The 21,088-nt window shown below is 42.8% G+C and overlaps 1 protein-coding gene across 1 annotated transcript in view; it reads right to left on the bottom strand.

Annotated features, from left to right (window-relative positions):
• Window positions 1–423: 423 nt before the first annotated feature.
• LOC138809870 (uncharacterized) overlaps window positions 424–21,088 on the bottom strand; it is a 234,816-nt gene continuing 214,151 nt past the window's right edge. The window contains exons 126-142 of the mRNA XM_069996922.1: window positions 19,520–19,648; window positions 19,163–19,273; window positions 18,803–18,865; window positions 16,325–16,459; window positions 15,753–15,840; window positions 14,469–14,607; window positions 12,874–13,007; window positions 12,712–12,746; window positions 12,505–12,621; window positions 11,990–12,138; window positions 8,626–8,710; window positions 7,795–7,851; window positions 6,246–6,370; window positions 5,177–5,265; window positions 3,601–3,650; window positions 2,855–3,025; window positions 424–603 (exon numbers count right to left, since the gene is read on the bottom strand). Coding sequence (XP_069853023.1) covers window positions 526–603; window positions 2,855–3,025; window positions 3,601–3,650; window positions 5,177–5,265; window positions 6,246–6,370; window positions 7,795–7,851; window positions 8,626–8,710; window positions 11,990–12,138; window positions 12,505–12,621; window positions 12,712–12,746; window positions 12,874–13,007; window positions 14,469–14,607; window positions 15,753–15,840; window positions 16,325–16,459; window positions 18,803–18,865; window positions 19,163–19,273; window positions 19,520–19,648 — 1,755 coding nt within the window. The 3' untranslated portion in view covers window positions 424–525. The remainder of the gene's footprint in view (window positions 604–2,854; window positions 3,026–3,600; window positions 3,651–5,176; window positions 5,266–6,245; window positions 6,371–7,794; window positions 7,852–8,625; window positions 8,711–11,989; window positions 12,139–12,504; window positions 12,622–12,711; window positions 12,747–12,873; window positions 13,008–14,468; window positions 14,608–15,752; window positions 15,841–16,324; window positions 16,460–18,802; window positions 18,866–19,162; window positions 19,274–19,519; window positions 19,649–21,088) is intronic.

Raw genomic sequence — 21,088 nt, 5'->3', positions numbered from 1 at the left:
AGACCAGGAACTATCATGGCAAGCTCCCTGTGGTTTCTTTAACACAAGAGTTAGAGCCTTCCCTAAACCATAAATGCCAAACAGTGCGCGCACACGCACACCACTTAACTTTATGATTTTGTTTATATGAAATGTTCTGAATCAGTGAATCCACAGAACAGAAAACAAATGAATGCTTACCAAATCCTGGGAGAAAGGGGTCATAAGAAATGATCACACACACACACACACACACACACACACACACACACACACATACACACTTCACTAGAAAGCCACGTTAGCTTCAGTGAATGTAATTATAAAAAATTATCTCTATTATGTAATCACCATGTGGAGACATTATGGAACCCCCCTCCCCTGATTTTCCATACCTTCCTACTGACTACCCCATGGCAAAGAATTTTAGGACAAAACACAAAAGAAAATCAATAAAATACTATATTCATATTGGGTATTGACCAATTAGCAGCACACAAGGTTATATTTCAGATATATTTATAATCAGTATCTTATGCTAAAGTTTTATGGAGAGATATTCCATGTCAGTGAATTGAAATGATGCAGGCTGATGGCTCTACTGGTCACATTGATGCTTAGAACCTGTTAGAAATCAAAGACAAAGTATAAGGCACTTGCTTGAAATTTCTTTTATACCAATAAATCCGGTACAAGTCAATAATCCACATAACCCCACACTATTTTCGTAAGGCATGGCCTCACTTCCAACTGCCCATCACTTTCTGGAGGAAGGAGTTTCCCAAGACAATGATTATTCAATGACAAGGATGGGCCTTTCACCAGTATAACACATGACCAGCAAGAGAAACAGCAGCACTCACAAGCCAGAGAAAATCCCCTCTCCCATTCTTCTAAAGTTCAGTTTTCTTCAAAGCTCTCTTTGTCTAAATTCTCTTCACACTCCTTGACTGCCTATGAAGGATCTAATATCCCTGCCTTTTCTACGTCTTACCATGTGCACAGGTGTTAGCCTGCAGATTAGTTTAACAGAATTAGGTGGGCATCTTTTAAGAACTCACTCTTTGTAAAGTTGGAAATGGTTGACAAACCATCATCTGAGAAAGTAAAAATTTTTTAAATACAAAAATAAAGAAGAGCATTTCTTTTCAAGTCTAGAAAAGGGAGTTTTGTTCTGGAAAAGAAAATGTAAAAAGCCAAGTATGATGTCTCACACCTATAACCCCAGTACTCGGAAGGCTAAGGCGTGAAGATTGTAAGTTCAAAGCTAACTTGAGCTACACAGTGCAATGCTACACATTAAAGACAAGATAACCTAAAAGAGCACATAGGAAACATGGTCCCACTTCCCACCAAGGTGGCAGGTGTCAGGACGAGAATACTGCATGAATTTCAAGGTGCCAGATTTTCACATGTTGGCATTCATGAAATCAAAATTATTTGTGAAATTTTAGCCCTAGAATGACCATGAGCCTGGAGACATCATGACACAAGGGCCACTATCTGTGTGCATGTACATCTCATTGCTAGTCTTAGAGTTAGCAGTGGATGGACTGCAGCCATCAGGTAAAGATGATGTGCGGAAGGAAGATGTAGTGAGATCAGGAAAGCATGTGGATGGAGACTTCAATAAAGCTTGTGGGTGACTTGGGAGAAACTCTAATAGGCACTGGTGGAAGAATCTCTATGAAATACTGAATTGCCACTCCTGGCATACACACACACACACACACACACACACACACACACACACACACACACACACACACACACACACACACACACACACACACACACACACACACACACACATTTGGCAGTAGGAAGAGTTTGAACTCAGAGTCTCATGCTTGTGAAGCAAATGTTCTACCATTGGAGCCACAACTCCCAGCCTTTTTACTTTTGTTTTTAGCTAGACTATTATGTTTTTTGCCTGAGCTGGCCTTGGACTGTGATCTTCCTAAATCTGCCTCTCCAGTAGCTGGGATTATAAACATGTACCACAATGTCCAGCCAGCATCATGTATTTTCCTTCTAAATAATATAGACAGATATAGATAAAAAGATGATTTTAAGAATCTGAATACATTTTTGTATAATTAAGGGAAAAGATGTGCTATACTTATTTTCAGTTAAGGTTATTTTAATACTTCTCATTCAGCTTTTACCTCTTCTAAACTACTTTGATATAGAATTATTATTGCATCTTTTCTTATTGTATATTTTCAACTGCAGTATCACTTAAAATAGGAAAAATATTTAGAATAAAACTCTAATGTTCACAAAAGCCTCAAACAACCTTATGAAAGTTTAAAGTCCAAAAATTGAGTGATACACTGGGCGTGGGTGGCTCACACCTGTAATTCTAGCTACTCAGGAGGCTGAGATCTGAAATCACGGTGCCAAGCCAGACTGGGCAGGGAAGCCATGAGATTCTTATGTCCAATTAGCCACCAGAAAACTGGAACTCATGCTGTGGCTCACAGTGGTGAAGAGCTAGCCTTGAGCAAAGGAGCTCAGGGAAAGCGTCCAGGCCCTGAGTTCAGGCCCCATGACTGAAAAAAAATTAAAATTAAAAAAAATTCAGTGATACTAAGGAATTATTTCATATCTTTGGCATCCTTTTTTTTTCTTTCTGAGTGGCATGTGAAATACAAGAGCAATCTTGTCGTTGATAAAATATGTCAGTTTAGGTTATTTGGGATGTTGGTTTCCAAAGTTTCCACACAGGAAGGAAACACAGAAAAAAAAAAAAACTCCAAATAAAAAAGTATGGCATTTCCCTCACCTTAGCAAAGGTTTTGCAAGAGAGGGCAGCTTAGGCACTAAATGCCTGGGGTTGGAAAATAGCAGTGGCATGTCTGTGGTCACAAACCTGTGCAGCAGGGTCGTATTCAAAGGGGATTGCTGAGTTCGTGTTATTTTCAGTGATGCTCACGGAGGTTACGGAGATGCCGCCCACTCCCCAGATTTCAATATAGCCCAGCTTCAAAGGGTTGGTACCAGTGATGTAACTGTTGAAAATCACATCCATCTGCATTGTATTCTGTCAAATTGAAAATAAAAAAGAAAGGAAATTATAACAAAAGGAGTTCCTTTTTACTCCTCATCTTCTTTTTAGGCATCAATGTAGAGGATTGGGTGAGATAACCTCAAATAATCACCCTGCGTCGCTAAAGGCTACTGTCTATGATTTCAGCACTGTTTCTCTGTTACCAGCTCCATTCCCTTTGTGCTCACAAGACACCTGCAAGGTTAGTGTTGCTTTGAAACCAATAGCAGATAGTCTCCACTACCAAGAAACGTGTTCCACATATAGAGAAGTCACAGAAGTGCAGCCCATTCAACAAAGGAACAAGGGCTAGACAATACAGAAACAGTGTATACAGATGCAGAATGGCAAAAAAGGAAAGATGACTGGTAAGACATAAGTAGACTCAGACACAGAAAACATTCTGGGAGCACAGGGAATCTCCATCTGAAGTCTGGTAGAAGGGAAGGGTGTGAATTAGAAGACAAGCAGTGGAGATGGCTAGGTGATATGTTGTGCCCTTATGACCTGCAGCATCCTACCATCCTGAGAAAACTCTATTCTCACTTCATGGTGACAATCACACCTACCTGGCTGACAGAAAAGCGGGCCAAATAATACTGTCCATTTCTGTAGGTATCTGCAAAACACAAGATAAACATAACCTGAGCCTGGTGATAATATGCTAATGGAATACTTGTCTTAGTTGAGAGATTAGGCTTTATTTTTGTTTTGTTTTAATCTTTACAGAATTTCATTTTATAATGTAAACTCTCTTTCTGGAGAATAATTTACACCCTGTACCCAGCCTCAGTTGACAAAACATCTGAAGTGAGTGATGGATGTGTATTTCTGATAGTTGTTTATAAAATTTTCCTAACCCTCTTGATTGATCTCTTCACCCTGTGGTCTACCACCCAACATCATCCCAGTTGCCTGAGAATTTCTGGATTCCTTGCCCTTGTCCACCTAAAAACAGGTGTAGTCATCTACACAGACACTAAGACCAGTACCTCGGGGGGATTAAGACTCCATGGATATTTGCCAACTCTTAAGATGTGATCACCCAGAGAACTTAGAGAAACCCTGTTTGTGCCCACTAATGAATGCACGCCGCGGGCACCGGGTGAGCGTGGGGCTTCGCATGGCCAGTGAAGGTGGACTGGTCAGGCCCTTGGCCCTTCCCCACCCTCATGACTTTGTCTCTCTTCCCCATGTGCCAACCTTTCTCTTTAACTCGCTATTTCCCATTTCCCCAGGGGCCACAGGCCTAGTATCTCTAGATCGGATCTGTCCATGACAGTAGCCATCAGAAAGATGTAGCAATGTAAATTTAATTTTACTTAATTTATTTTATTTAATGACTTAAAATTAAATAAGATAAAAATTTCAGTTCTTCAGATGCCCTTGTCATAGTTTAAGCTCTTAGTAGCTATCTATTGCATTGGATACCAGAAAAGAGACCATTCTCATCACTGTACAAAGTCCTACTGGACAACACTGGTCCAGACAGCTAATTATATGCGAGTCTTCCTCTTGAAAGGTTACCAATGCCTGTAAAGTAAGGGAAATACCCCCCAACAAATGGCACAACTGAGAGACACTGTCTTTCTGGGACAATGAACTATATATACAATACAGAAAACTGCCTTTGATCACAAATCATATGCAAGGCATCTTAGCTGGCAACGAACAAATGTCCCTTTTATTCTATTTTATTCCACAATAAAATAAAATAGTTGAGCCAGGCACCAGTGGCTCATGCCTGTAATCCTAGCTACTCAGGAGGCTGAGATCTGAGGATCATGGTTCAAAGCCAGCCTGGGCAGGAAAGTCTGTGAGACTCTTATCTAAACCTGAAGTGGTGCCATGGCTCGAAGTGGTAGAGCTCCAGCCTTGAGTGAAAAATCTCAGGGACAGTGTTCAGACCCTGAGTTCAAGTCCTACGACTTATAAAAGAAATAAAATAGTTTGATAACAGAGATTCAGAATGAATTTGCATGATGCATAAGGATCATGAAAAAGATGGATCTACATTTAAAGTAGCAAATTACTATGTTTTTAAAAACAAAATTGCGTTAATCTGGGCAATGTAAAAGCAGGCTCATAAAATAGCCAAGAATCTCATGAATGGACTGGCATAAACCTCAGGCCACCCCTACTCACCGATGCTTTGCCCATCATCCCAGAAGAGCCAGCCCTCAGCCTTTCCTTCGCTATCCAAGGCAACCTTGAAGCCCAGAAATTTCTGGCGGCTGCAATAAAATGGAAGAGAGTTGTTAGCTGCAAACAAGGCCACAGTCACCAGCCACAAAGACAAAGTAGCAAAGGCAGTGCTTCCTGGGTAAGGGTAGAGCCCTGGAATTGAAGACATCTGTGATTCTAGCCTGGGTTCTGTCTCCATGTAGCCACCCGACTCTGTTTCATGTATGAATGAAGTTGTGACTGAATTAGGGGGTTCAAGGCAAACTAACTTGCTTCGCCCGACCCCTTTGAGAGGAAAACCCTGAGAATGCAAATCCTTGTCCTTCATGACCCAGTTCCTAAAACACATGCAGTAGACTCTACGTATAAATATCCTAGGGCTTCAACTTTGATCTGCAGCTCTGTGTAAGGGAGTAAGATTTCAGGGATGATATGGACAGACATGGCTTTCAGAGTTCATCCACTTACTATCTGTGTGGCTGACGAAGCACTGAGCTTAGACAGTGAAGAGGGACAACACAGTGCCCATTTCAAACTATTCTCTCCTTTTACAAAGGAGAAGGAAAATCTCCAAGGACTGGCCCTATGGGCCCCGTTCTAGGCCCAGACCAAGCACACGCTTGAGGTGCATCACTGTCAATTACCATACAAAGATCAAGAAGTTTTAAATCTGTATGAGGAATCTCGGTCCCAGGTGTCAATTGTGATATTTAGCTATTTTTCAGCAACAGGTTTTTTGAGAGTCAAATAAGAGATTGTCTGAAAAAACTAGCACCATGAATCATAATGTCCTAATTGTGGTTTCTCTTTTTAAAATGTCTACTTAGACTTATAATTCCACTGAAGTACATGTTAATAATTACTCAGAATGCAGCATTGAAGAGGGCTTAAAAGCAAACAAAGATGAGACAACACAAGTGTTCAGTGAAATCACATTGGGCCTTGAGAGCGGTGTCTATGGGATTGAGGTCTCTCCCTGCAAATAAGTGAGCAACCAGCATGCAAAGCAGAGCCCGGTCCCTCCACTCACCTGAGGTGGGTGTTCAGTGCAGGCTCCTGCCAGGGCAGGATGTGGCCCCCACGCACATGAAGATTGATATGGTCCAGAGGTGCTGGCAGGACCTTCCACTCTCCGCTTGCATTGATTTGTGCACCCTGTGGGCCAGAGGAGGAAGGGATGGATGGTGAGTGAGAGGTGACAGACCTAACCTGAGCAGCGCAGGTACCTGACATCTCAGCTGCTCTCTGGCCTTGCTGCCTGTCCCTCACTGTCCAGCACACACCTGCGACTACAACCTTCACCTGTTGCTGGGTGCAATCTTTGTTGTGTGAGAACCCCTAGGAATGTCAACAGCGTGTCCTACATGAGTTCCTGGCATGCGTCTCAGCCCACCCTCGCCCTCAGCTTGTTTCTGAGTCATAGAGCACTGCTGAGGAGTCAGGAAACCTTTACTTCCTTGTGGCTCCTATACACATCCCTCAATAACAGTAATTCTAGACCTTTTCTTGCACCGAGAGTTAAAACTGAGTCTCTATTTCCCCTCCTGCCCCACTCCATGCTCTCAGATGAACTAACATCCGTAGGAGATTTTGGTTCAGGTTGGCTCAGGCAAAAATCTGGGGACCCTTGAAACTGACTGAAGTAAAAAGGGCAAGAAGCACAGCTCATGTGGTAAAACACCTGCCTAACAAGCCTGTGGTCCCAAGTCCAAATACCCAGCGCCACCAAAACAATGACTAAAGACAAGCAAACACTGGCCTTTCCCTCCTCAAAAAGCCCAGGCTTGGCTGGAGAGCACATAGCAGAGTTGTAGTGGATGGGGGTGAGTGGCAGGGCGTGACTTAGGACAAAGCAGAGAACAAACTCTACTTTCCTTCTCCACACCCAGTTTGCATTTAGTCCCATTGCCATCTTTTGAATGACAAGGGGTGGCACAAATTCTGCCTGCTTTCCTATTACAATTCCAGCCTGTCACTACCCCTGTCTCTCAAGAGACCGCTGTGATGGCTTCCCAAGGCTCTGTCCTCCAAGGCACTCAGTAGAGAGCTCCTGTGGGCTCCCTACATACAGTAGCACACGAGATGCACAGGCTTGAAATCTGAGCCCCTACCTCTGTGTACGTTTTCCCACAGACTTGTAGTATAGATAATTACATGATACATTTTCCTTGATCACTGATATTACAGAAACAGACATTTGATGAACATCAGAAGATGCTGTACTTGACAGGCTTCCAATAGTAGGAGACACAGTCAAAGGCCATTTTACAGCACAATTTCAAGCTCCCAGAGGCTGCCTTTGAATCTCACAGGTACAGGTGAGAGTGGAGAGTTAGAAGCTCCTCTGTAAGGAACACCAGGCACAGAGACAGGTGCACTGTGTTACCCCACAGCACTGCCTGCAGGAGCGATCGGTCTCATTCCACTCCAGGGGAGAATGCTGAGGCTGCAGGTGTAAAGTAACTTCCCAAGGCCACCACTTGGGATTTCCAGAGTCAGCATTTGGCTTGAGTTCTGTCAGATCCAAAACCTTTGTACTTTATCATTTCCCCAGGCTATCTAAATTTACTCAGGCTTACCGTGTAGAAATCGTACCAGCGGGCCCTAGGGAAATACGCTGTCACGTTTCTGGCATTCTGAAATTAAACACAAACAGGACATGAGTTTAGTCACTATTGCCCAGTACAGATCATGCAATCTGCATAGAGCAGGGGTCCTAAATCAGTGATGAAACTGGACTGCAGGCCTCAGCTCTCCTGAGATCAAGAAGGTTGGGCAAGCCTCCTTTCCTTCTGCTTTCTCAAACAGGAAATCTACACAACACAAGATGCTGTAATAAAGCCCTTTGGGATAAGAGATTAACATTTGCTTACAGACTGATCCAGTCCCTTTCTAAGGAGACAAAAGTTAGAAGAAACATGGGAGAAAAAAATATGCAGGCACAAAATAGACTTGATGTGTCATTAAGGCATTTTAATCAGAAGATTAATCATTCACAGAGGAAGAAAATAAATGGCTTTTTCTTCCTGCTCGACCATCACGGAAAGAAAGCAGGGGCTGGCCAGCAGCACCACATGACCCCATTGCTGCAAGCTGTTTTCCCAGGAGCTCCTGGGTGAATTCACTCACCAGTGCCCCACCTGACTTTGTGCTCCTTATTTCCATTAATGGAGAAATGGGGGCAGCAGCAAATATATCAGAAGAGTTAATTTTTCTTCCTGACTGTTCTGTGACATAGGCTGATCTATTAACAAGGATAGACTAAGGGATAGACTTCTGTTCAGAAGGGAAGAGACAAGGAGAGAATAAGACACCATGTCTCAGTATCATCCCTACAACAGATTTCTCCTCCCCTTGTCACCCAGCCTCACATCTGAGAGCCTCCACCCATCCCAGGCCTCCACACTCACAGGCTCCAGGACAGGGCTGACCAGGAAGGCTGGACCCAACAGGAACTGACTGTCAATATCCCAGGTCTCCCGGTCAGACACAAACCTGAAACAGAGCATTGAAGGTGTTGTCAGAGCTCCATCACCCCTAGTAAAATGCTCAAGTTGAAGCCCAAGTCCAAAGTCCAGCAACAGCTCCTGCCGTTTTATTCCCCCAGCTTCAGGAGGGTCAGATCCTCACTTTCTGGAAATCATGGGCCTCCAATGGCAGCAATATCTTAGACATTTTCTCCTACAAACTATCTTCATAGCTCCTCACCATAACACATTTTTTCCTTGTAGCATTTTTGTATTAGCTTATTCATTGTACAATCATGTGTCAGTGCAGAACTGCCATACATGTACTTTCCTGTCCTGCTCTTTCTTACCATTTTAGTGGGTTTTCTTATTAAATTTCAATACAGTCTTACAAAGCAATCATTCACCTGCCGTCACCCTCTCCTTTGACCCCCCACCCCACCCTTCCTGCTGCTTTGCCAAGGCACAGCAATCACCCTTTCAATTGCACATCGGTTTGGGGGATTATATTTTCCCAACCTTTTAAATTTATATCATTTTTAGGACGATACTTCTTTTCTTTTCTTTTCTTTTTGTGAAAATACCATACAGAGGGGTTACAATTACATGGGCAAGGTAATGAGTACATTTCTTATCAAGCGGCAAGGTGATGAGTACATTTCTTATAAAGCATTGTTGCCTCCTCCTTTGTTTCCCCTTCCCATCCCTCCTCCCGTCACTCCACCCTCCCCTCCCCCTGCCAAAGTTGTAAAGTTCATTTTTTGACATAACATATTATACATCTCATTGTTGCAATGGGTCCACCTGTATCCCTATTTAAACAATTTATTTTTTCCCTTCTCCTTCACAAATTATGCCAACAACAAATACAGTGAAAACAGGGGTTATACTGTGGGAGAGGGAGATACAAAGCAACAAAGAAATATCTTATAAATATGTTAGAAACAATAGTAAGAAAGAAAAGACATTTGAGTCCTTATCTTGGGGTTCATTTTGCCTAACATCAACTTATCTGACCATTTCTGCTTGTCTCAGACATATACTAGTTATTGCAAATAAGGGAAACCATGGGACCTATGTTTCTTATATTTTTTACTGTATTTTTTGTCTTTTATGTTTTAGTGCTGGGGATCAAGCCAAGGATGCTGCACTTGCTAGGCAAGTGCTTTGCCACTCAGCTACATCCTGACCTAGAACTACATATTTTTTGACATTTATATTTTATTAGGACTATATTTTTATATGAGAGAAAACATGCAATATTAGTCTTTCTGAAACTAGTGTATTTTACTTAATACGTTGATCTCCAGTTCTGCCCATTTTCCAGATAATAACATAATTTCATACCATCTTCCCCAAAATTCTCTCATTTCTGCCTCCCATGTAGCTGGAATTACAGGCATATGCCAGCATGCTCAATTATATTTTCCTATACTACTATGTTTTCAAGTCTCTCCGCTAGGTTTCCTAGAATAGTATCACAGTTTCAGGCTTTACATTAAGATCCCTCATCCATTTTGAATAGATTAATATTGAAAGATTAAAAATTAGAGTTACATTTTACAATTGCTAACTGCTGGTTTTGCTTCTGTAAACTTGCTTGCACTAGCACTGACCCTTTCCCCTCCCTGGAGATAAATAAAAAGTTTCAGAGCCTAGATGTCGGCCCTGGGACAAGCTCTGTAGTCAACTAACAAGTAAAATCCCCAGGTGGCCAAATGAGACCCAAGATAAGGAACAAAGAGTATGTTCCTCTGCATTCCTGTGTAAAAATTCTCGGTTTAGAGGACTCAAGATAAGGACCGTCTGGTGAGCCCAACAAATTAGGCCAAATGTTAATTAATCACAAGTCTGTAACTCCATAAACTCCCTAACCCTTATCTCCCAGAGTGACTATCTCCATTTGATCATCCGGGCCAATTGTTTTATTACAAAGAGTGTTATAAACTTCCCCGTGTAGTAAACTGAGCCAATCCTGGGAAACCTGGGGTCTTATGCTAATCCTATGGCTTTTGTCTTTAAAAGTGCCTGTAACCACTGCTCAGGGCTTCCTGTCTGCCCTGGACAGAGAGCCCGTTTGCGCAACCGCCAAATAAACTCCTCTTGTTTATTGCAGCTGCTGGCTTGAAGTCTTGGTTCTTGGGGTGCCCTCCCGTTGAAGAAAGCATCCCAGGGGGTCTGGGGTCTTTCAAATATCATTTGATAGGGATTTAGTCTTAGGTTTATAGGTATAGATATACCGTTTTCCAAACACTATTTGTTAGAGTCTTATCTTTTCTGGATCATCTATTCTATTCCAGGTCTAAATATCAGTTCATATGTTTGCACCAAGCTGTTTGTGTTACTATAGTTTTGTAAAACACTTTCAAGTCAGATATTGTGATATCTTCAGAATTGCTCTTTTTTTTTTTCCTTCCCCACAACGCCCCCCCCCCCCCCCCCCCCGCGTGGGGCTTGAACTCTGGGCCAGGGAACTGTCCCTGAGCTCATCAGATCAAGGAAAGCGCTATAAAACTTGAGCCACAGCATCACTTCCAGTTTTCTGGTGTTTAACTGGAGATAAAAGTCTCACAGACTTGCCTTGCCCAGGCTGGCTTTGAACCACGATCCTTAGATCTCAGCTTCTTGAGTAGCTATAATTACAGGTGTGAGCCACCTGCACCTGGCTTTTTGCATTTCTCTAGTTGTTTGGGGACCTTCCTGCCTTCATATGCGTTTTCAGGATAACTGGGGTACTCTGTGGAGGATGTCCCTGGAGCTCTGAGAGTATTACACTGAATCTGCAGAGTATTTGTGCCAGCAAAGGCATTTTCACAAAATGCTTCTCTGTCCACGAGCATGGGAGGCCTTTCCCTTGCCTAGCCCTTTGTGAAGTTTCCTTTTCCAGTGGTTTATCATTTTTAGCATTCACCCTCCTTAGCCAAGTCTCTTCCCAGGAAGTTTATCTGATGGCACATGTTCAACATAAGATTGGTCTCATCATTCTGATCTGACCCTGGAATGCCCTCCTTCATGACCAGACCATGTTTTCCTCTGGATCCACATAACCAAACTGACAGGAAGGGCTACAGAAGATAGAAAGGGTCTCTCATGGCTATGTGAAAGATAAATTGTTCTGTGCTGCATTTTATCTGTCAATAATTAACCACTGAATAAACAGCCTTGTATCCATAACATTTCCTGTTATTGTCTCTGCCTGAAGTGCTAATGATTGAAGAACCATATTTCCAATTTGGAAGAACGGTTTGCATCTCCTTCAACGCTACACATGGCCCAGAGCTCAGCAGGATTCCCGCTCTACACTCACTCATGGAGGAGAGGCCGCACCACAGTGACGCCCTCCGTGTTGGCCTTGTGCATCAACGTGTAGAGATACGGCAACAGGGTGTATCTGGTCTCTATGACACTCTTGGAAAGATCCACAAAGGCAGCATCCCAGGACACAGGGTCTTGTCTCTAAAGGACAAAGAGAAGAAGGTTCTGTACTTGCTGTGGGAAACCAATGGCACTTAGTGAAATCATTGCTGGAATTTATTTCCTATCAACCACACAAAGCTAAACTAAAGATAAATAGGGATGACACTTCTAAGAGGACATTATTAATAGCTCAAGGTTCACCAAAGCTCTGTCTACAGAAGAAAAAACTCCCCATAATGGACTCTTGGAGTATGCGGGAGATGATTTCTTCTAATGGAAGGAATCATCCTTTCAATACTGAGGACTATGGTTCCTGGGAGGATGTCCCCAGAGAATACACACTGCATGAGCTGCACCTGGAGGCGCATGTGCCACAAAGCAGGGAGAGGAGAGCAGACGTCCTACCCTGGTCCCGATGGTGTTGTGGTTCCTGGAGAAGGGGTAAAAGGCCCCCAGCTGCATCCAGCGAGCACACATCTCATACTCCGCATCTTGAAAGAACCCACAGATGTCTGCCCCTGTCTGAAACAAGAAAAAACAAAAGAAGCCTCTTGCACAGTTCTAAGAGATGTGCCATCTCCGTGTCCATCAAGAGGAGCCAAGGTCACTTACATAGGATATGCCAAAGAGGCTGAACTCCATCATGCCTGCAAGGAGAAGCACAGCTGAGTCAGGCCAGGCTCTCCTGACCTGCCTCCTCCTCCTCCTCCCTCACCCAGGCTCCTAACCCCTGCCCTGGGGGAGGGGCAGAGCCCTGGGAGCAAAGCCACACACCAATGATAGATTTCTTCAGCTGGTCCCAGGCAGCAGTGTTGTCTCCCAGCCAGTGTCCTGCCCAGCGTCCAGAAGAAGGGAATGTGGAGCGGGTGATGACGATGCTTCTCTGCCCTGTCACCTCCTGCATGGCCCTGGTTGGAGGAAGCAGGGGGAGAACTGAGGCCAGAGCAGGCTTCAGAGCACCTGCATCCTCATTCCTCACTCCTGTCCTGGGAACTTGGATCAAAACAATGCTGCTGTCTGCATGGAGAGCATGGATTTCCCTCTGGTTGATGGAGATATTCAGAGAAGACTGCCATTTCAGTGTTTCATGAAAAGTGCATCATGCAATATACCATTGCCATGGTGTAAAAGACAAAGCCATCCTATGTATTGACACAACACTCTGTCTTCCATGGCAATCTAGAAAATGAGACTGGCTGATGGAGGGATTCCACAATAGAAAGTGGAAAAGAATGCAAGACTTAGAGTTAGCTTTTCTGTCCTTTTTACTGAACATAAAGCTCTGACCCCAGAGACTTCTGAGAAATGTGAACCCCCACATCTCTACACTTTTTCCTCAAGACAGAAACCTAATAGTGAACTGTTCCCAGACCTATTAGGGTGCCATTCCCCAAAGAAAGCCTACTGCAGTGTTACTATCAACACCCAGCTAGTTCCTGCAGAGCACCATTCATTAATGCAGTGTGCACTCTGTAGTTTGAATCTCTTTTCCTGTTTGAAGACCCACAGCCTAAAGACAGGAATTGTCAGGTAAGAATCTGACAACAGCATCCTCAAGTAAGAACCTTGGGGTAAAAGGGAAATAAGAACTCACTAACTAAGGCACCAATAAAAATTACAACAACAAAGATTTGAATCAATAAGTATCATCCCAAAGCCTACCTCTGACTCATTGTAGTTAGAAAAATGACTTTTCACACCCACACTCTACCCCTTACCTGTATACTTTCCTACATGTAATGATCTTAAGTAAAGCAGGCCTGACAGGGCCTAAAATTAGTTTCTTATGGAGGACTCATGGGTTCTGTCTCTCCTACTGGAAGCTTGAGCCACCCCTCCCCAATCCTGTCTTTGAGACCTCCATGGTATTCCACCAGTCAGCCACAGAATAAAGCAAATTTCCTTCTAAATTTTTCCACAGGGCAATTGGTATTACTGAGCTGAAAAAAATGCCTAGCCTATAATATGAAATAAGTAGAGATAATTAGCTATTGAAGTGAAACATTGTTGTCTAGCCCATCACATTCCTGTGTTCACACTAAGGTGAGTAATACATTGAATATACTGACATTAACTAATATCTACATGTAACACTATGTATACATTAAATAACAATTGGTGTATCACTGTGCATACATCAATCCACCATCAGGACTGTCAGTCCTTCACTGATGCAAGCATGCCTTTTTAACACAAGCACCTCACTCCTATTTTCATTTATTATTTATTGAAAGAACAAAAATTACCACATTGATGGCATTCATCTCTGGTGGGCTCTTAGAATGGGGTTTGCAAGGTTAAGTAGGGAAGCTGTCCCCATCACTGTTTCTATCCTCAGGGCACAGCTGGAGAAGGGAGACACAACTCACTCGTAGGTGGGTCTGGTCTGGGACCAGCCATACAGGCTGTGGACGTCATAGTGCCGCACCCGCGAGCCGTCTGGGAGGATCTGCTCGCTCTCCATGCACAGGGTCTTGCTGCTCAGGCCTCTGTCCCTGCCTGCCAAATCTAAGGGGCACGGGGAGGAAACACAGAGCTGATATTTTCAAACCCTAAAATGTCTTTATGGCGTTCAACTCTGGACCTTAAGGCTAACTTCACTTCTGAATGGCCTCTCTGCCTCACCAGTCACAGAACAGAGCACTTGGTGAGTTGCCCTGGTGCTGCAGTTATTTTCCATATCAACACCACTGGAAAAAGTACAGATGTCAGAAACGACAGAGCCTTTTCATGCATTTACTATAGAGCAGGCCCTGATCCAGGCTTTTTGGGAGGAAGTGGAAGGCAGGTCCTGGGGCTTGAATTCTGGGCCTGGGCGCTATCCCTCAGCTTCTTTTGCTTAAGGCTAGTGCTCTACCACTTGTGCAACAGCACCACTGCTGGCTTTTCAAATAGTTTATTGGAGATAAGAGTCTCATGTACTTTCCTGCCCAGGTTGGATTTGAACAAATGTTCTCAGATCTCAACTTCTTGGGTAGCTCGGATTATAGGCATCAGCCTGTAATATTTATAATTCTTATAAAAATCTCCACAGACTATAAAGGATTATCTATATCTTACATTTAGAAAGTTAAGATTTGGAAATAATGCAAAGTTCATGAAATTTCTCACAAGTCACGGAAAATAACTGAAATGGAGACATACAAGTACAAGGGTAACTACATAGTCCAAAGGTCTTATGCAAAAGGAAATCAGCTTCATCATACCCATTGATGGCAAAAGATATTCCTGTGGATAAATTACTATAGGCCTGAGAAACTAAGAACTCTAGCTATGAAAATCATTTAGAGATACAGAAAGTACAGCCGTTATAGCCCACATACACTATGTAACTTGAGGCCAGGATAGACCGAACTAGGGGAGAACTAGAGAAAGGTGACATTGACCATGATGCATTGCACCTCTGGAATTGAAACCCCTCTGGACAACTACTACATACAACAAAGAGCTTTTTGGCCCAATTGCAGAAATTCTCTAATAAACAGAATACATCCCATGAATGAAAGCCCTGTATGTGCTATTTACTGGCCCCCAGTAAACCAGAGTTCTATAAGGACTGGCCCTCAGTGGTCAGGATAATCATTTGCAGGTTGGGGTTGGGCAGAATTTGTCTAGCCATGTCTTGGCTGATTAAGGATGCCCCTGGTCCTTACGTGGCATGTAGGGAGGCCGGTTCAGAGTTGTATCCCTGCAGCCAGGAGTAACTGCCCCGTTCACGAAGCTCGAAGGTTCATTCATATCCTACAAATGTCACACACACACACACACACACATATACACATATACACATATACATGGTATTGTTATAAAGACAATAACTCTATGTCAACTCAATTGTGGATAAATAATTTCACCATCTCACATTATCAGGTGATGCTGGCTAGAGACGATCATCACATGAAGGAAAAATATTAGCTAAAAATAGCAATTCACCTCTTCCTACTGACTGCCCAAGAGTGTTATATAAAAAGGTTCCCTGCAGTGCAAGCAGAGTTCTAATAAATTAGTAGTAATCACCCTAGGTATTTCACAGCAGAAATTCATGCCTTATACAAGTGGACAGAATAAAGGATCAATGGGCTGATTTGGGAAAAGTACAGTCTGAGATGTGCAAAACCTTCCTTGAAGGAATGTTAGTGTCTTGACTAAGGTCAGAGATCCCTATGCAAGTTGAGGTTCACACAACAGCTAACGGTGTGTACACAGACAAGCACCCTGCACTCACAATCCACATGCCATCAAACTTCAAGCTCTTCTCTGGACTCTGTGGATTGGTGTAGAGCTCTTCCATTTCCCTCTTCCACCACAGGGCAGTCGAGTTCCGGAAAAAGTCTGGGAAGGCCACATAAGCTCTGTATTGCTATGAAAATAAAACACAATTCATTTGTTTCAGACCAAGTCCACAAGACAGCAAACAGGACAAGTACTGAAATCTTTAACTCATGCTAATACTTGTACAGCATGGGGGTAGAGAGTGTGAAAGATACTCTGAATGGCTCCTTTATAATATAAAGTTTTTAGATTACTGGAAAAAAAAGAAGTACAAAGAAGAGAGATAAGCACAAATTATACATCCTTTATGCATTTGGAAAACATATATAGACTTTTTCTCCTCCTCACACATACTCGAATGGTGATAACCAATTCACTGAACTCATAGCCCTAGCCTTAAAGCTTGATCCTCAACTGTCCTCTCACTTCCCAAGGACTTTACTGAAACAAAGGAGCAAGGACAGACTGCAGCTAGCAGGGTCAGACATCAGATGCACTGTGCAAGTGTGGGAAGAATCATCCAGTTGCTATCCCCTCTAGGAACTAGGTGTCAGTAAGGCCCCAGTTGAGGCGATGGCTCTCTTTGGGGGCCTTCGTTCTGGCTAATTTCAGGATCCCATGAAACCATAGTTGTGTGTAAGGAGAAAGTTTCAGCCTTCCTATTTTCCTCCTTTCCTCAAATAATAAAACAAACATCTACATCATACCATCAAATTGGAATCCAAAGTCTCATGCCTTCACTACATTGAAACTTTTTTGAGAACAAGAAATTTAATTTATAGTCTCTATTTTCTTTGTTAAAGTTGAACTGAAGTCATCAAGCCCTTGCTCAGATTTTTCACTTATGGCTGCCATGTACCAAATGACCTACACTTCTTGTTTTTGGGGGGACAATTGGAGACATGAGTCACACAAGTTTGTCTACCCAATCGGGGTCTATACTTCAATTCTAAAATCTCAGACTTCTGAGTAGCTATAGGCACAAGTCACTGGCACCCACCTTAATAAAGATTGTATCATTAATCTCCATATCCATTCTAGGCTAACTTTAGAGCCTGGTAACTAATAAGTTAATGAGAATGAACACTAGTTATATACTTGGTCATATTAATAATAATGTAATAATAAGAAACAAAGGTTCAGGTATGCATTCACACCATCAAACAACAGCAAACATAAAACAGCCTTTCTGCTACTCCATGTTTCTTCATGTAGAAGCTGATGGTCCTTGGTGTACACAGTAAATGCCTTTTCCTGGGTGGATCACTGTGTTATAACAATCAATGAACTATTTGTGTTTGCTGAATCATTTTGCTACTAGAAAATTAAGACCTTTTCATTGTATGTATTAAAATGCCTTTTATTAACACCTTTAAATTAAAACACTTTCATATTAAAAAAAAGAATCAATGAGCTAAAGAACACTGGTGGCATGGGTAGATAGAATGTCAGAGAGAAAACCAGGACTGAGAGACTGTAGCCTTTCATAAAGCAGACCAACTTATCTTGCTGTGCTGAGCACAGAGACCAGCTTCACCCCTTCAGACTTGGCAGGTGTCCTGAAGTAAGGTTTTGTTTAATTTCCTAGATTCACTGTCCATGTGACCAAAGCAACCTATACTGTGCCAAATATCCTGTCTATGAATTGTAATTGTTGAAGAGCTAAAGGTAAGACAAGGTACTTGCTCTCTAGGAGAATTTCCATCACAACCCTGAGAACCTAGCTCACGGGTATTCATAGAACATTTGATAGCAAAGCAAACATGCGTTGAATAAGTCCTAATGAATTAGTTCACGGGGTCCAAATCTGAGCCAAATGATAAGACCAACGTTATCCTGGACAACATATTCATTCAAGCAAGCTATCAGAATGGGTGAAAAAGGAGATCCAAATTCCTGAGCTACCTCTGTCTATGACAAGCAAAACTTTAATAGAAGCCTTAAAACTAAGTGGCCAAAATAAATCTAGAAAGTTAAGACCAGATAAAACTTGGGACCATAATTTATCATTGTGGACATGGACCTATTTCTCCAAAAGTTTAAGAAGTAAAGAATGGGCTGGGAAGATGGCTCAGTGGTAGAGTGCTTGCCTCACACACATGAGGCCCTGGGTTTGATTCCTCAGCACCACTTAAGCAGAAAAAAGCCTGAAGTGGTCCTGTGGATCAAGTGGTAGGGAGCTAGCCTTGAGCTAAATCTGGCAGCCTTGGATTTGAATTCACTGTTGCATTGCTGACATCAGGGAGGAGTAATCGAAGTCCCCAGAGCTTCAGCCAAAGACAAGCATACTTAAGTCTCAGATGTAAGCAGAGCATTGTTGCATGTAGTCATTACCACACAGACTGACTTGCCAAAATTGTACAGAATTCTGGGCATGGCCTTCCCTTCTTGGTAACTGTGACTTCAGTCATTATTCACAAAAACCTCTTACCTCCACTTGGCTGTCCCAGTCCAGAGAACTGTTAACCACAATGTTAGGGAAATCTGGCCAGACCTAAGAAGATAAACAAGTTCAACAGCAATGCACCATACACATTCCTATAGAGAGTATTCCCGAAGAAGTCACAAAACACGGGCCTAGGGACGATATAATTTGTTTAGTATGTACAGTTGATCTAAAGCAAAGTGGATTCCACAGAGCCTTTAGATCAACACATAATGATTGAAGTATGAAAACTACAGATCGAAGATAAGATTTCAAGTGAAAAAGGACAATATACATGAGGAAAAGATATGCTAACATTGTCCCCACCCCAGGCAAAGTGTTAGTGGATCAGTCCTTAGATCATACCTTGCCCCAGACAATTCCTCCATCACTGGGAAACTTGATGAAGACATCATCCTCCACACCACGAGTGAAGGCAGGATAGGGCTCTGTCTCATTGCCAGAAATGGCTGGGTCCTGAAACCAAAGCACCAATCAGACAGAAAGACACATGCAGAGAATGGCCAGGGACACAACACAGCTCTTCCAAACACATCTTCCTTACATTATACTTGAATTTTATAGTGTCTGAGATGCTGCTAAATGCCTTTTCCATCGAACTTCCACCTTTCCTTCTGTACCATGGAAGGAAACACAGTGCGGGCCTTCCCCACCCATCGCCCTTCATCCTCCCAGAGGCCACAGATTCCCATGAGCTCTGACCAGAATGAGGATGACCCGCATGCCAGCGGCCTTCATGCGATCGATCAGGGCGGGCAACCCAGAGAACTTGGGGCTGAGGGTGAAGTCCAGCTGCCGCTCCATGTAGTCGATGTCCGAGTACTGCACGTCCTGGGGGAGGACACAGGGGACTGAGTGATAGCTGGGGCCTCAAGGCCAGGTTCCAAGGAGAACGACTCTCCACCACCCATGCCCAACTTCACGTGGCTTCTGACTAAAACCCTGGTTCTCTGTTCTTTGTTATCTACTGAAAGCTGGAAATACACATAATTTTTCCAAAATTCATAAAATAAGAAAAAGTCTGCATTTCAGAAAAAAATAGGCTGAAGATACCTATTTACTGGGGCTCTTCTGTGTGTGAGTAAAAATGTACTGGCTCACAGCTCAGGCCAGTTCAAGGCCAACCTCAACAAAAGTTCTCTAGACCATTCTCAGTCACTTCCTGGGCACAGCGGTAAGCACCTGCCAGCTACTCAAGAGACTGAGATCAAGAAAAACCTGGTTCACTGACAGATAGAACAAAAAAGTCATGACATATAGTTCAGTGCAGAAGCTGAGCAAAGTGGCACTGTCATCTCAGTTACGGAAGGAAGAACACAATAGGAGGCTTATAGCACAGGGTTTTTGCCCAAGTGGTAGCCTGGGCAAAAAGCAAGACTCTGTCTCAAGGAAACCACTGTAAAATATGGCTAGAGGCATAGTTCGGTTGTCTATAACCTAGAAACCTAGAGGCTCAGACATCAAACTCAAATGCTACAGAATAAAAAAAGGAAAAGAAAACACACTGTGTGGGAAAGTACTAGATAATCTGCCCATATAAGCAATGAGTGAATGTAGTGGCTGTCCACAAGAGGCTGCCCAGGATTCAGTGGTCAAGAGAAAAACAAATTTAAAAAAAGAACTTCACTCTTCAGTCCTAATATTAGATAGCAAGTCTATTCAAAATCAAAGAAACAAAAGGACAAGCATTACTATGAAATACCTCCTCTTAGTAATCACACATAGCTTCCTCACTACCAGTGATACATTGTTTGATATACTAGCATGAATGCAACTTATTTTACATAATAGAATAAATTTAGAAATAAAAGTAGGCTTGGGGTTAGTTTAGATTACTGGACTGTTGTTGTCCTCAGTGAATGATAGAACTTGTTTCCATGGAAACCCAGGATCCTGCATTCAGCCACCGAGTGGCACAGAACTCATGGAACTGTGCTGCAGTGCCCACAAAATGCAGACTGAAGACCTACCTGTATGTACAATGGGCTAAGTGTATTTCAGATCATTTGTTTTTAATCAAGCAAAATGACTGCTGGAAGGATCCTTTCTTCTTAGGGCACTCTGGTTTTGGACTACATGTCTTCAAGTTATATAAATTAAATGGAAGGAAACATGACAGAGGGGAAAAGGCTGTGGGGGCTGTCCCTTTCTCTGCATAGTGGGTCTTTGATCTCCTAGTATCATAGGGTGAGAAACAGCCCACACAATTCCTATGACAAGTTCAAGGTCATTGTGGCATCATGTGAGAAGGTACTTCCTGTTCTTGTAGAA

This window comes from Dipodomys merriami, unplaced genomic scaffold, assembly GCF_024711535.1.
Source record: "Dipodomys merriami isolate MVZ:Mamm:240054 unplaced genomic scaffold, mDipMer1.0.p SCAF_5, whole genome shotgun sequence".
NCBI classification, from domain to species: Eukaryota; Metazoa; Chordata; class Mammalia; order Rodentia; family Heteromyidae; genus Dipodomys; species Dipodomys merriami.
The sequence above is the reverse complement of the archived record's forward strand: the minus strand, read 5'-3'. Positions and strand labels throughout refer to the sequence as shown.